General features: G+C 37.9%; 1 protein-coding gene across 1 annotated transcript; it reads left to right on the plus strand.

The window, feature by feature from the left end:
* Positions 1-144: 144 nt before the first annotated feature.
* DEPDC4 (DEP domain containing 4) lies at positions 145-13,204 on the plus strand (the record flags this gene model as incomplete). Its single annotated transcript, XM_080639155.1, has 9 exons — positions 145-229; positions 1,114-1,540; positions 2,066-2,220; positions 2,732-2,918; positions 5,020-5,246; positions 7,979-8,121; positions 8,366-8,491; positions 9,935-10,013; positions 12,348-13,204. The coding sequence occupies 9 exons, from the start codon at positions 145-147 to the stop codon at positions 12,560-12,562; spliced, it is 1,644 nt and encodes a 547-aa protein (XP_080495281.1). The 3' UTR covers positions 12,563-13,204.
* Between the last annotated feature and the right edge of the window lie 1,092 nt (positions 13,205-14,296).

Consider the following 14,296-nt stretch of genomic DNA (forward strand, 5'->3'; position numbering starts at 1 on the left):
CAGCCACAGCGCCGGGGAGGAGGGGGCCTGAGCACGCTCACTTCCGCCCTGAAGGGGCGGTGCTGGAGCGGTGGCCAGAGGAGGTGGAGGAGGGTGGGAAGTGATGCACTCGCCCGGCTTCCGCGGGCGGTACCAGCTGCTGTGATGGCGGTTTATTTGACTCCGCGGTTCAGGAGACTCCGCAGTCAGAGCGAGTTGAAGCCGCGGTGGGGGAGCGGCCGGCGGCGAGGTGGGGGAAGACTTACGGCCGCCCCCCTTCTGATGCGTCTGCTTCTTCTGCAGCGTGTGCGGGGCTAGCGGCAGCTTCGGGGGAGTGGGGCGGGCTCTGAGGGTCTGGCGTGTGCCCGCCTGTTGAACTGGTGCCTTGGGCTGCCGGTGCCGTGGGAGGGGCTGTTGGCCTGAGAGGAAGGCGCAAGTGCGGCGGTCAGAGGAGGCTGTACTCCGACGAGTCGTGGTGAACGGGAGCGCCGCTGCTAGGGCTGGGGCTGACCGTCGGAGCGAAAGGCTGGGGGCAGAGAGGTTTAATATATTGCAAATGTTGGTTTGTCGTGTGCCAAGCTGAGAGTGATGTATGGAGGAGAAACTTGGGGCTGGAGGAGCATCTTTCCTAGGGGAGGTTAGGAAAGCTGAGGCGGCTTAGTCTGGAGATGGGAAAGCTCGGGGGATTCTCATCAATGCCTTACCTTTGGAGATACTCAAAACCTCTCTTGACATGGTCCTGGGTGACCAGCTCTGAGTGCCCTGCTTGATCAGGTGAGGTTAGACCAGATGGACCCCAGAGGTCCCTGCAAGCCTCAGCCGTTCTGTGATTCTGTATTGAGTTAATGCGTATGTGTACATACATGCCACAAGTGAGGTAGCAACAGAAAAACCCCTTCCTCGCCTGTTTTTACTGTCTTTTTGTTATCTTCTGTTGACTCTACCGTTGTGTGAGTCAGCTTACAAGAAGGACTGATTCATGACCTGTTATATTTCTCTTTCTTTGTAAAATTAAGCTGATTTCTGAAGAATTTTTCAACATACTTATACAAATAATTTCACAGAGTAAAAAATTGTATTTTACTGTTAAAGCTTTATAAACATCTGTAAAACTTTCATATACTTATTTTGCAGATTGTGATGGTCCTTTTCAAGCAACTCAGCTGTGGAATAGTATTATTCATGCTCTTCATAGTCAGGTAGAAATCAAAAGACGTAGGCAGCATCTGAGAACATACAAAAACTGTTTCACTGGCTCCAATGCCGTTGATGTGGTACTGAGTCATCTTATGCAAAGCATGTACCTAAGCTGCAATGATATTTCTCGATTGAAGGGAGTCCGTGTATGCCAAGCGTTGATGGATCACAAGGTGTTTGAGCCAGTTGGAGCAAAGCTTTACTTATTTAAGAATGAGAAAGAAACAGAGTTTGAAGACACAAACACTAGTCTCTATAAATTTGTAAATAGTAGTCTTACTCCTTTTCTTCTGAGAAAGAATAAAGACAATGAGAGCTTGTCTCCTGAGCAAATCTGTAAACAGAAGATGAAGAGATGTTCCAAGTGAGTTACTCTGAACTATTTTGCTTTTATTTTTTTTTTTAACTTGGTATGGATTAACTGTAAATGAAATTTTGTCTGCCTAACCTAGGGATTGGAGGCTTTTGAGAAATGCATGCCAGTTTTGAGAAATGGCATGCTACATGGTAGATGCTACCTGATATTTGTTGGTAATGTTAAGTTGTTTTGATCTGTTCTTTGCTATTTAGAAGCTAGAGTCTGGCACAGTAGCATAAGCCTAGGAATCATTTTGGTTTGCAGTCAGTTGTGCTGAAATCTGAGAATTGTCATGACTGAGCTACTTGCTGGAAGCTGGTAAAAGAAATGGAACTAATAAACAGCGTTTGGACCCAATATCCTTGACCTTTCCACAAAGCAGATGTGGATGATTGTTTTTCTAGCAGCAGGATAGACCCCGGATACAATGAAGCCCTGAAGTCCTGATTTGACAGCAATTTAGGTAGCGACAGAAAGATAAATGTGCCCTGATCATATTTGTTACACATTTAATTTATTCCCTCCCGCAAGCAGAACGAAGACTGAAACAACAGTTTCAAGCCCCTTAGCATTAGAAGTGGCTGATAAAAAGAGGGTAGAGGAGCTTCTTAAATCAATAAATGTTCATGCATCTTTACCTCCAAAGATCATGGTTAGTGAGGCAACTCATCTGCTTTCAAAAAGAGGTGAGGATTGAATTTTTCTTTTTAAAACTTTCTTATTCTTCACTGTATCTACTTGGAATGAGTAGTTCATTTCTGTTAAACGCTACTCCTACAGAGTCTAATGTACTGACATTACATGTCGGTAATGACAGAATAGCTAAATGAGTGCTAAATGGACAAATGCTTGTAGTAAGCAAACTGATAGAAACAAAACAAGATTGAGGTTTTGCAGTATGGTGCTATTCTATTTATGCAAATGTCGCTTCAGAAGAAAATAAAATTTAAGTACATGTGTATTACAGGATTCTTTTGCTACGCACTTGTCTCCTATATATTGCTAAGTAGAGTAGGTTATTACTAATTCTAGCATGATGGGGGGAGAAAAGGTTCTCTTTAAAGCCTCCTTTCTTGGCATTCCTATTTTGTTCCCTTCTTGAACACTTGAAACATTTTTGAGTGAGTAAAAGCAAAAGTTAATATTTTACATAAGATCTTACTTCCGAGGGTGGTTTTGTTTGTTTTATGGTAACAGTAATAGAAGATGTCTGGAAACAGCAAACCCTGCTACGACTCCTGCAGTTAATTGACATTCCATTCCTAGAAGATATCTTGGTGTCTTCAGGGAAGACAAAACCAGACTGTTTTGGCAAAGAAGAAGATCTGATTATCTCAAATACTTTCCTGGACAGAGAGATTGCAAGTAGCTTAAACTTGCCTGAGTAAGTTATACATCTATAAAATGGATTTCTTAGTAATGCTTTATTTTACTATTCAGAGATTTGTGTTAAGTACACATCGTTATACTTTATGCTTGTAGGCAGAGGTGGCATTAATGAACTTTCTTTTGCTGACTTAAGATGTGGTAAGCAAATTCACAAAAAGTGAGTTGAAAATATTTATTCTGAGGCTTCATGTTTGTCACAGTTTGTCCTGGTGGTGCTGTAAAGACTAAAAAGTCAATAAGGCATTCATTGTCAACAGCAAGAAAAGGAGAAGCTAAGCTGTAGCACTGAAGAATGCTTATACAATGAGAATACAAAAGGGAAAATACGCGTGTCTCAGAGCTATTTTCCTTAAATGTTCTCTTATTTTTGTAGTGTTTGTGTTAATTGCACTTGGGCTGATCTCTATCTTAACATGTTCTTTTAATGAATATGTTAAGGCATGTCTCTGCATTTGCATATGACTTACTGATGCTTATTTCTGACAAATCAATACAATCTATTTGTGAGATTGAGGTCTCTAAAAAAAGATTTTTTTATAGTTTTAATGTATTTTTTTTTTAGGGAGAAAACACTAATATTTTTACAAGTGTACATAGTTTTATATAAGCTAACAAAACTTCTGGTTCCAGGCTAGGTTTGTTGCTGGATAGCATCTTAACTCTATGGGTTTTTCCTCCAAGAATGCATTAATGAACACTGGTTTTGTGCTTTATACTTATGTTGTACTTGATTCTGGGGTGATTGGTGGGCTTATGTCTCTCAAAATAATCTCATTTGGTTCTTATTCTGTATTATTCTGTCTTAAGTGTATATAACATTATGTCTTTGATAATATATCAGGTGATTGTGAAGAAAATTAAATGCTTACTTCATTATTCTACGATTACTTAAGCGGGGAGTAGAGTAGCATCTTTGTAGACAGCATATTATTTAGGTCTGGCATATAGCATGTCTGAACAATGGAAAATTCCAGGTATGAAGAACAGCCACCAGTATTACAAGTAGTTGTAGGATTAATTGTCCCCAGTATGAAGGTGAAGGAGTATGCCTAGCTTTCTGCCTTCAGTTTTCAAATGGTGTCTTGTTAAGCTTGAAATAATCAAATACCTGCTCTCATTGCAGTTAGTTAAAACCTGTAATCAAATCCTGCTTGCAGTGATTGCACTGCTCATGGGATCATAACTAAAGGTTGCTCAGTATCCTATTTCTGCTTTACCGTATTGCCCCATTTATGCATCCAAGTGTTTATACAATCCTTGTTGGCCCTGCAGTTTGAACGAAAGTTCCTGTTTATTTACCTCTACAGCAGAAGGATCAAAATCTTTTTCTTCTCTCCATGGTAAAAATACGATTCTGTGGATCTTAAATAATATTTGCATCTTCTCACAAGCTGTGATTCAGTTCAAATTATTTTATATCCAGAGAGCCAGATAAAATTAATTGTCCCTATGCCCCCCACAGTTCTATAATTGTAGATTTATTGTGTACAAAATGGTTGAGTTAGTGACTTTCCTCTGACCTTCGTCTTTGGAAAAGTAGTTATGTACCTGAATTTTAGATTCTCCTTATGTTTTCTCTTTCTAGTTAAGTCATACAGGTAAAAAAATACTTAAGAAAACTCATGCCTTTGTAGTATGTCATGTAATAAACTGCTTCCACAGTCTTCTGAGATTTAAACTATTTTTATTTTTCTCTGTTTTCTATTCTGTAAATATTCAGTCCCTTGCTTTTCCACCCTGGTTATCCCTGGGGGGGGTTTGTTGTGTTTGGTTTTTAAATACTAGATGAATCAGGCAAGTATCCTGGGGTCAGTGACAGTCTGGCATGATTGCAGCTTGTTCTGGTCTGGACATACCTCAGCCGTACTGTCTGTAGCAATGGAAAACCATGGAAGTTGCTTATTTTGAGCAGGTCCTTGAACTACTGTGGTGAAATAAATTACATAAACTCCTTAATAAGCACCAAGTTTAATGCTGTGGTTCAAATATGTGACTATACCTCTGTGATTATTTCTATCTAATTTTCTTTAAAGGATTAAGTAAGAATAGGCAGAGCATTTTAAAAGAAGGACTAAAGCTAACTTTTCCTTCTACAGGATTGACAAATGGCTCTATGCTGCAATTGAATGCTTGGAGTATTTTCCAGACCAATTTATAGTGATGGTTAGTCAGCAGTTGCCTCAAAGCACTAACAAACCCTGCAGTCTGAATACGTATAAGAAGATTCTTTTTGACACTATAATAAAGTACTATAGTCAAAAGAAAGACTCCCTTCTTGACACTCAGGATCTCAATATTCATTCAGGAATTATAGAACTTATAGGTAAGAGCAACCTGGAACAAAAAATGTAAGTGAAAGCTACATAAAGGATGTAACTTGCTAAGCATTAATTGACTAAATCATAACACCGTTTGCAGTGATATTGCAGATGCACTTTATAGGTTGGAAGGGAACACTTGAGGTTGCTAATTGGAACCTCTGCTCAAGGCAAGAACAAATTTCAAGGTTAGAGCGAGTTGCTTAGGTACAGCTGGATTTTGAAAATGTGAGGATAGAGATTCATTAACCTCTGTGGGTAACTTGTTTCAATAATATAACTACTGTCATTGTGAACATTTCTTACCACTAGTCAGAATTTCCCTTAGTGTTACTTCTGGCTAATAACAATACTTCATAGAAATTATTTTACTTTTTTCTTGTTAAGCAGAATAAGGTTTTGTAAGTTATGTACTTAAGACTTTTTTAGTAATATGGATTATTTAAAATGATAAAAGGGGCTGTTGAGATTATGGTTCAGGCTGTGATTTCCCTCACCATTACTCCCAATCCTCCCTACATATGCTCACAAGTAAAACAGAAAGGTTTAATTTAAATATAAGATTAATCCTAACCTAAATAACCCTGTTGCTTCTTCAGTTCTGTAGGATTTATGGAGTGTTATTAAATGTTTCAGTTTTTAGAGAACTATGGCAGTTTACTAGCATAGGAGCAGAGTTGGCCTGTGTGAAAATTGGAGCAGAGGGATAGATCCTGTGGCCAAAACTTCACAAAAATATGAAAGGCAATATATTTTCCAGTAGTATTTTGCTAAACAGGAAAAAAAAAAAAAAAAGGAAGTCATGAAAAGGAAACTATTGCAAAATTGCATAACCCATCCACAAGAAAAGAATGCCAGTTTGAAATAACAGACTTAAACACAAGTAACTTCTGGTAAATGTTTACTTAAATTTACAAACTTTAAATTAAAAAGCACTTTAAATGAAAAACTGATACAAACCAATTTTATAGACTATATAGAGAATCAAACCGGCCAAATCTGTAGGCGAGAGAAAAGACAGTTTCATAGTTCTGATTAATAACTCTAATGCTTTCATTGCCTGTAAGTCTTTTCTTTATTAAGTACCTGCTTGATCTAAACTATATGACCTGTGAATGTCCAGGTCTATTCTGCTTTCTTACTCTTACTTTAATTTTGTCATCATTCCAACTTGAGTAGGACTATCTCACAAGCAGTTTCTAATGCCTTTCTTTTTGATGAAGTGGTACCTATAACTTTATCATTAGGAAGTGATTTTATGTTTTAATATATTAGTTTGTTTTCGGGGGTCCTCAGCAGTGGTCTAGTTCATACTAGATCACTGTTAGGAGATCGTGATTAACTATTTTCCAACCATTTTTCCTTCTCAATGCTATGGAATATATTATAGTTGTCAGTGCCTAACAACTTGGATTCTACTAATAATTATCAAGTAGAATGCAGTGCAGTTAACCTTACATTGATAAAGTACTGTTGTTCTGACTCTAGTGCAAGAGAGAGTTTGAGCTAGCTATAAACATCTGCATATATAAAACACTTCAAAATTAATTTGAGAAGTGGTGCAGATAGCTAAAGTGGCACTTCATTTTGTCATCAATGTATATATGGTTATAATTGTATTTTCCTCAGTTGCTGAACAATTTGATTTAAGATGGCTGATAATACCACCATCTGTTATGAAGGCAAATGTGTTGTGCTTGTCTTTAAAATAAACAGACCTAGAGTACTTAACACTAAAGATGAATGCAGTTGGTTAAATGAGTCCATTGGGCTTACTGAACTTCCACACCCAGAGGGTCTTTTAAAGCAACTCAATAAAGCTTTTATCAGACCAGGGAAACTCTTGAGCTTTTCTCTAGAAGTGATTTAACTTCATGTCTTCATATCTATACTTTTTACCTGTCTTGATCAATGTGTTCTGGCAGTTCCTTCCTGCTCTTTTGTTCACCCTTCTTTTATAAAAGGATCACTCACTCTTGGTGTTCTTTTTAAACAAAGATGGTTTCAAATGGCCCATTGTACACTCTTTAAAGTCCTGGATTATTTCTTATAACATATAACCTCTGTCCCCTATAATAGGACAGAGACCAGAAAATCATGCATCTTGCTCTTGCCTTAAGAAGGCTATGTGACTTTTCAATACTTTCTTACTTTCAAAACAAAGATAACTAGAATTATCTAAAGGGGTTTTATTGGAAGTTATTTCTGCCTTATCACATTTCCTTGAGAAACTCCTAACCTAATGGCTTAGAAGGTGGGAAGGGTTGGGGTAGATGAACAAATCGACCTCTACCAGCAACCCCTCCTCCTCCCACCCCCAAAAAAATCCCAAACCAAAACAAAAAAACCAAACAGAACCCTCAAAGCAATGAGTAAGTTAGAATTGTTCAGCTCACTAATTATTTGGAGATGAATCCTGGAATATAATATAAAGATATGTAAACACAAACAGGTGCAAACACTGAAGTGATGTTTGCAATTGTACACAAAACATAGTAATGTCCTGTATATATTAAGTACATCTGTTCCCTGATTAACTATGGGACAAAGGCTGTAAGCTTACATTGATTAAATGCTGTATTAAGTGTTGTCTAAAGGTTTTAGAAGTCATTGAGATAACCTGTTTTGTTTGGAGAGAAAACCTCCCAAAAACTGGATTAATATTGGATTTAAAATATGTATTCTTGACTCTGAAAGTTAACAGTTTCACTGGATGCACTGTTTTACTCCGTTGCAGAAAAAGGAAAAACAGATCAAGCTCTAGAGGCATCACAACTTTATTTAAAGTTATTGGCACCAAATATCCGAGAAGAGCTACATAGACTCCTGACATTCATAGCAATTGCGTCAGAATCTGATGGCTACAAATTACAAAAACAAGTAAGTATCTGTTATGTTTAGTGTGGGAAGTAACATTTTCCTGTAAGAAAACTAATTTACACACACACACCACACACCCCCCCCCAAGAGTTACAAGTATTTTGTTTATTGCCTTACAATGTGTACAATTGTTTTAAGACAAGTATCAAAATGTTCTTTCCACTGATAGCATCCTGTTATACTTAGTCTTTGCTAACACACTGTAGGTAAACCTAACGCCAAATCTGAGTGGTTCTTTTTCTAGTTTGGGAACAGATTGGTGATCATCAAGACTTGCACAAAGTTCATCTTACAAAGTAAGACATTGTCAAAACTACAGGCAGAACTGCTGACTCAGTTTCTGATGGACAACCACTCCGACCTCTTGAAGGTAGCATTTTCCTCACCTCATTAGTTTTGTCAGTTTAAAATGCCATGAAGCGCCATTTTGGAGATGACACGTCTGAGGAGCAGGGTTTAATATTCTCATTACAGTTTAATGGTACAGTGAAGCAGGGTGAGAAGCTATTCAAGCCATGGAGGACAGCTTTTTGAGAGCTTATAATCCCTTATATATAATATCTTCTCCCTTTACTTGCATCATTTCTATTAAGAAAATATTTAAAGTATTAAGAAATCTTTATAGAGGCCTCTTGGCACCCTGTTTCTGATGGCAGCCTACTGAAATTTTAGGTGTCATAGTGTCTTTCTCCTTTAGCAGTCAGCTGACGTACTCATACATGAGTGGGGTTTAAGATGGCATGCTCTGGTGTCCCTGTGTACATGTACAGCTTTGACAACTCTAACAGTTCCTTTGGAGTTTTCAAATTTTAACTTTTAAATTGAATGCAAAATTAAATGGTCTTTCTTTTTACCATAATTAATTTTGTATATATGCAGGCATATTTTAGTCTCCTTTATATTCCATCATTGTCACACATGTGAGAAGATGCAGCCTTCCCAGACCCTATATTGACTTTCTGAATTCAACCAGTGCATAAAAGTTGTGATGCTTCTCTACTGTTTTGCTTAATTATAAAACACCTCATTAAGATATTAAACTAGATAGAGATGAACAATTAGATAGAGATAAACAAACAAGATAGAGATGAACTAGATGAATAATAAGCTGTTATAATATACCTGTAAAATTCCTCAGGCACTTACTGTCCAGTTACAAATAAGTTTCACAGAAACATTGATCTGGTTTCAGTAAAATATTATTTTTTAATTCTTACACAACACATTTATTTCCATTTCTGACCTCAGCCAAAGACACATGGGAGATCTGTTTAATTAGCTCCAGTTTAGTTTGCAAGTATCAAGTGGTCAGTGTGAGTTTTTTATGTGTTACTATACAGCCAAAATAATTTGTTTGTTTCTTTGAGTTTTGTTTGCTATTGAGGGTTCTTACATGATTGCAGATGGAGCCAGATCTGACAAATGAAGTGCCCACTGCTTCACAGTAGAATGGGTGGTAGCTTGCTCCTCCACAGAGCAGTTGAGAGCATTGTGTATTATATAAGCTGAAATAAGTTTAAGGTCTACACTACACTGTTCGCCATAGTTCAGTGGAAAACACTATCTAGAATATCCTGCTTCCTATTTCTTTGGTCAGAAATACCAGAAATAAACATGTATTCTAGTAAAACTGTGGTTTAGTGCAATTCTATGAGAGACTTTGACCATGTACCTGAATAAATGTAAGCATTGAGTTCTGCAGCTAATTAAATATTTGGGGTTCTTTTTAGTTGATCATCTGAAAGCTCTACATTCTTAAAATATAGAAGAATTGCTTTTGTCATTTTTTTTCTTTTTTGGGTTTTCTTTTCAGACTCCTTTAACTCTTCTGGAGCTAACCAGTAGGAGACTTGAGAGTCTGCTAGAAGGACAAGATCCAGATACCAATTCAGGTAGATGATGTGATCTGCATTTTTATATAACCCATTTTACAAAAATGAGTTTATCATCAGTTGACTATAATTCTGCATAGACTAGGTTCTTTTCCTTTATTAGAAGTGAAGCATTAAAGTATTAGCAGCTAATTCACTAAATAACTGAATTATCTGCTATAAGCAAAATACTGATGTCTGAATATAGAGAACAAGAATTCCATTAACTATCTAGTTTGAACGCATTACAAGTTCTTTTTATGAAATAATTACTTCTGGAGAGATCAGCATGAAATGTACTTCCTGAAGTGACTTGCTTATAATTTGGTTTGTGAATTTGATGTGATTTTATATTTAGGAATAGCATTCTTATTTCTGACACAGAAGACCTAAAAATTCTCTTAGAGCTCTGTACTTCGAGGTTCTGATAGATGTCTTGAGCACAGACTTTGATTGTTTAGTGTTTTGAAGAACACTCTCCCTTTTCTGTGTAAGCACAAGAGTGTAAGACTTGGGGAAGGGTAGTGTAGCTTAAAAGGCAGGCATCCAACACTTGGCGTGCATGTGAGATTAGTGTTTTCCAGCTCACTTCTTTTACGAGCTAACATTCCATCTGGCCTTGCTGCCAAAAATATCTTTCAGCACTGTGATTAAAAGGGTTGGCTTAAATAATTGAATTTATCTCTGACTCTGTCTTCCTTTTGATTTCTGTATTGCCAGTGCATTATGTACTTAAACACTGAAGAGAAACCATTAGGGAACTGAATTACGCTGCAAGTTACTGTGCTGTTGAATACTGTATTTAATATGGCAGCTGGCTGAGAAGTAATTTGGGTACAGAATCTGTTACTGTCCGTGTTGAGTTTTTGAATATGCCAAAATTGCTTCCTGTTCAGTGTTCTGAGTATTGAGTAGCCCACAGAGATGAGCAACAGAGGAAGGAGTTGCCTGTCTGCAGAATTCTTGAAGCCTGTGTGATCTCCATCTGCCCATTGAACAGACAAGTGAAGTACAAACCCCATGCTGTATTCTCCCTACAAAGTTTTGGTGTTTCAATCTATAAATGTGTATAGATTCTATCTACTTGTTGAAGTAGCTAGTTTGATCTGACTGTAAGCACTCCGGCATGGCACTTCCCTATTTTCCTGTGTGCCTCATATTCTGGTGACATTTTCCCTTTTCTCATGGAGGAGACAGGAGGAAAGTCTTTCCTGGGAGCTGCTGAGCATTCTCAGCTGGTGAACTTCTGAAGTGCAGGTAGGAGCAAGAGGGAAGGCTGTGGGACCCTGATAAGAAAGGGGGTCAGTCTAATGCAGGAGGGTAATCCTTAGGTCTGCCGGAAATATAAAACACTAAAAAGAGGGAACTCTGAGGTTGGCTTTAATCTAGTAACCACTTGAAACCGATGGATTAAAGGATCCACCCTGAAGTTTTAAGAATTATTATCTTTGCCAGAAGTTGTTAAGCTTTTCCTTTTGAAAGCACAATCTTGACCTGGCTTTACTAAAACACAAGAAGTATTTCACATTTGGTGTTTGATAGACTTGGTGTAAAAGAAGGGAGGGACAAGTCCATGTGAAAATCTGGTAGCTCGGGTTATTACAACTCTTGATGTGAAGCCTCAAGAAGATGGTGGTGTACAGAAGGAAGAGTAAGAGTTTTTTCCCCTTTAGGCAATTGTACTTGTTCAGCCAGCTTGCTCCCTAATGTGTATAGGAGGAAAAAGTGTCTGGAGTAGCTAGGATTCACCTGCCTAATGACAGGGCTTGAGTATTTGCAGGGCAGTACTCTACTGCATAGGTCCACAACCTTTTTATAGCTAGGTCGTGCTTGAGTTGCATATCTCTGAGTCCACTTCATCACCTCTGCTTCTGGTGCGCAAACCATGATGAGCTATCTGGTCACCTAGAAGTTCCTGAATTCTGTTCCTGATTTCAGAAACTGTTCCTCCAAAGTATTTATTCACTTGCATTATGTACTGGACCTTGCTACAGATCTGATTGATTCCCAGGGAATTGCTGGATCATAACAAGTACAAGATGACATTCTTCTTGTGTAGCATTCTTCGTTATGGTTTCTGTTTGTAAAAACTGTATTGGCTTTTTTCTTGCAGGCCTGTTTGCAATATGGAAACGCCTGTGATATTGCAGTTATAACACTGCTTTTCAATTTTAGTTTTGCAATTAATGTTTAGATGTACATCCATGCTGAGTGAAGGGCTGTGTTCCACATTGTAGAAAACTATAATTGTATCTGAACCACAATATCACTATACTTATGTTTCTGATCATATTTTTTAATGAGGCTCTTACATAATGCATTAAACTTAATCTGAACCTGTGACTTCTCACAAAGGCTTCACCTTCTGTCAGCGTGTGACAACTAAAGAATATGAAGATCAAAACCAGCAAACAAATCAGTATCTTCTCGCATTGGTTCAAGAGATTGACAGTGACCCTGCTATTCCTTTGAAGCAGAAGAAGAAATTACTTAAAGAATTCAAGAAATACCATTCTCTTGCCTATTGTGGTTGTAAAACTAAATGTGAATTTTGTGCTCCGAATGGTTAGATATCAACACAGCCTTTTTGGGTGTTGTTTTGTTTTTTTTTTTTTTTTCATTTTAAAGAGGAGGATGCATATGAAAATGGTACAGACTGTTTTATGTCCTTATGTCTTCAGTTACAGAAAACTACAACTATTGAAATTGCTGTGCTGCTAAAAAGCATTAATTCTAATGATTCTTTTTAAGCAAAATGTTCTTAATTATTTTAAAGTTAGTAATAATGGCACACTGCTTGTGCTGCTATGAGTTCAGACTTCGGTGCTCTTTTCCATGTGTCCTTAAGCCTATAGCTTTCTAGCTGAGCCAAGTCTGCATTCTGAGCCATGCTTGGGTTGATAATCATAAACTTTTTATTCTTTCCAATCTGTAGTCCATAATCTAGCTTAATCTAATAATAAACTGTAGATTATGACTCCTATGAGTGTTGTAAAAGTGTACGAAGTGCACCAAAAATGTTAGGAGCTTGTGGCAGGCAAGATTCATTAGGCAGGGGAGCTGTGTGTGTTGCAGTCAGTAATTACAGCCTGTTGCTCTTTCCTCACTTTGGCAGACTGAGCTGCTGCTTATTTGGCAGTTACACAAAAGCAGATGTAAAATTACGTTTTCAAAAAAACTGAGAAATAATAATCTTGGTTTAGATCGCTTGGTGTACTTAAGCAGCTTATTTTAATATCAGGATACTTTGGTAGTGTCCAGTTATTTGTCATAAGTATTTTGATAACATTTATGGTTCATAGGGCAAAGCTAGAAAGCGTGTTGGTCTGTTTACACATTGATGGTTAACTGCATGTTGACAAGGAAATGTTGATTCAAATCATTAAATATGCAATATAATGTTATGGGGTTAAATTACTTCTTCCATTCTCATGACAGACATTTGATCACATATTAGACATAGAAATGTAGAATTGAGATTGGAAGGTACCTCTGGTCTAGTCCCACTGCCCAGCTCAAAGTGGAGTCAATTAGTGCAGGTTACTCAGGGCCTTTTCCAGTTCAGTTTAGAGCATCTCCAAGGTTGGAGATGCCGCAGCTGCTCAGCTGAGTCTGGTCCAGAAGTGACTGGTTCAGTCTTCTTTACTCCCTCCCCTGAGCCTACTCTTCTGAAGGCTAAACAGTCACAGCGCTCTCAGCCTCCTCCCTGCATGACAGATGCTCCAGTCTTTATCATTTTCATGGCCCTTTTGCCGGACTAACCCCCCTATGACCATGACTTTTTTTTATTGTGAATATACTTCTTCGGATAGCTACATCCTCAACTGCTCTTCGAAGGTATGGTGAAGTTACCAGGATACCAAAGCTTTCTGAAAACAAGTGCTACCAAGTTTCGTCTTTCAGAGATGAATGCCCTAGACTACAGGGCCATGAGTTCTTTTTCTAGCCCTGTAGTGGGTGGTTGGCCACTCTCCCAGAAAAGGAAGTGTGTACAGAAGTAGGTTATTGAGAATTGTAAATGGGAAAGTTTTCTGATTAAGTGCTTTTGGTGTTGAGGTGTGGGAAAAGGGGTTTTCAGGTTGGATTTTATTTGTTGTTGGGTAGTTGTGTGGGTTTTTTCTCTCTTCAGTCCCCTTACTGGGTCTCACTCAAAATACTGAACCTGGTAATAGGGGGGAATGGCAACATGGCAATTTGTAGGCTAGATGGACTGGGAATTGCTTTGGGAAAAACTGTTTTTAAAAAACAAATTATTGCACTTTGTGACTTGATAAGACTTGTACTAATTTAAAGGTAATAATAAA

This window comes from Psittacula echo (genome assembly GCF_963264785.1).
Source record: "Psittacula echo genome assembly, chromosome: 1".
NCBI classification, from domain to species: domain Eukaryota; kingdom Metazoa; phylum Chordata; class Aves; order Psittaciformes; family Psittacidae; genus Psittacula; species Psittacula echo.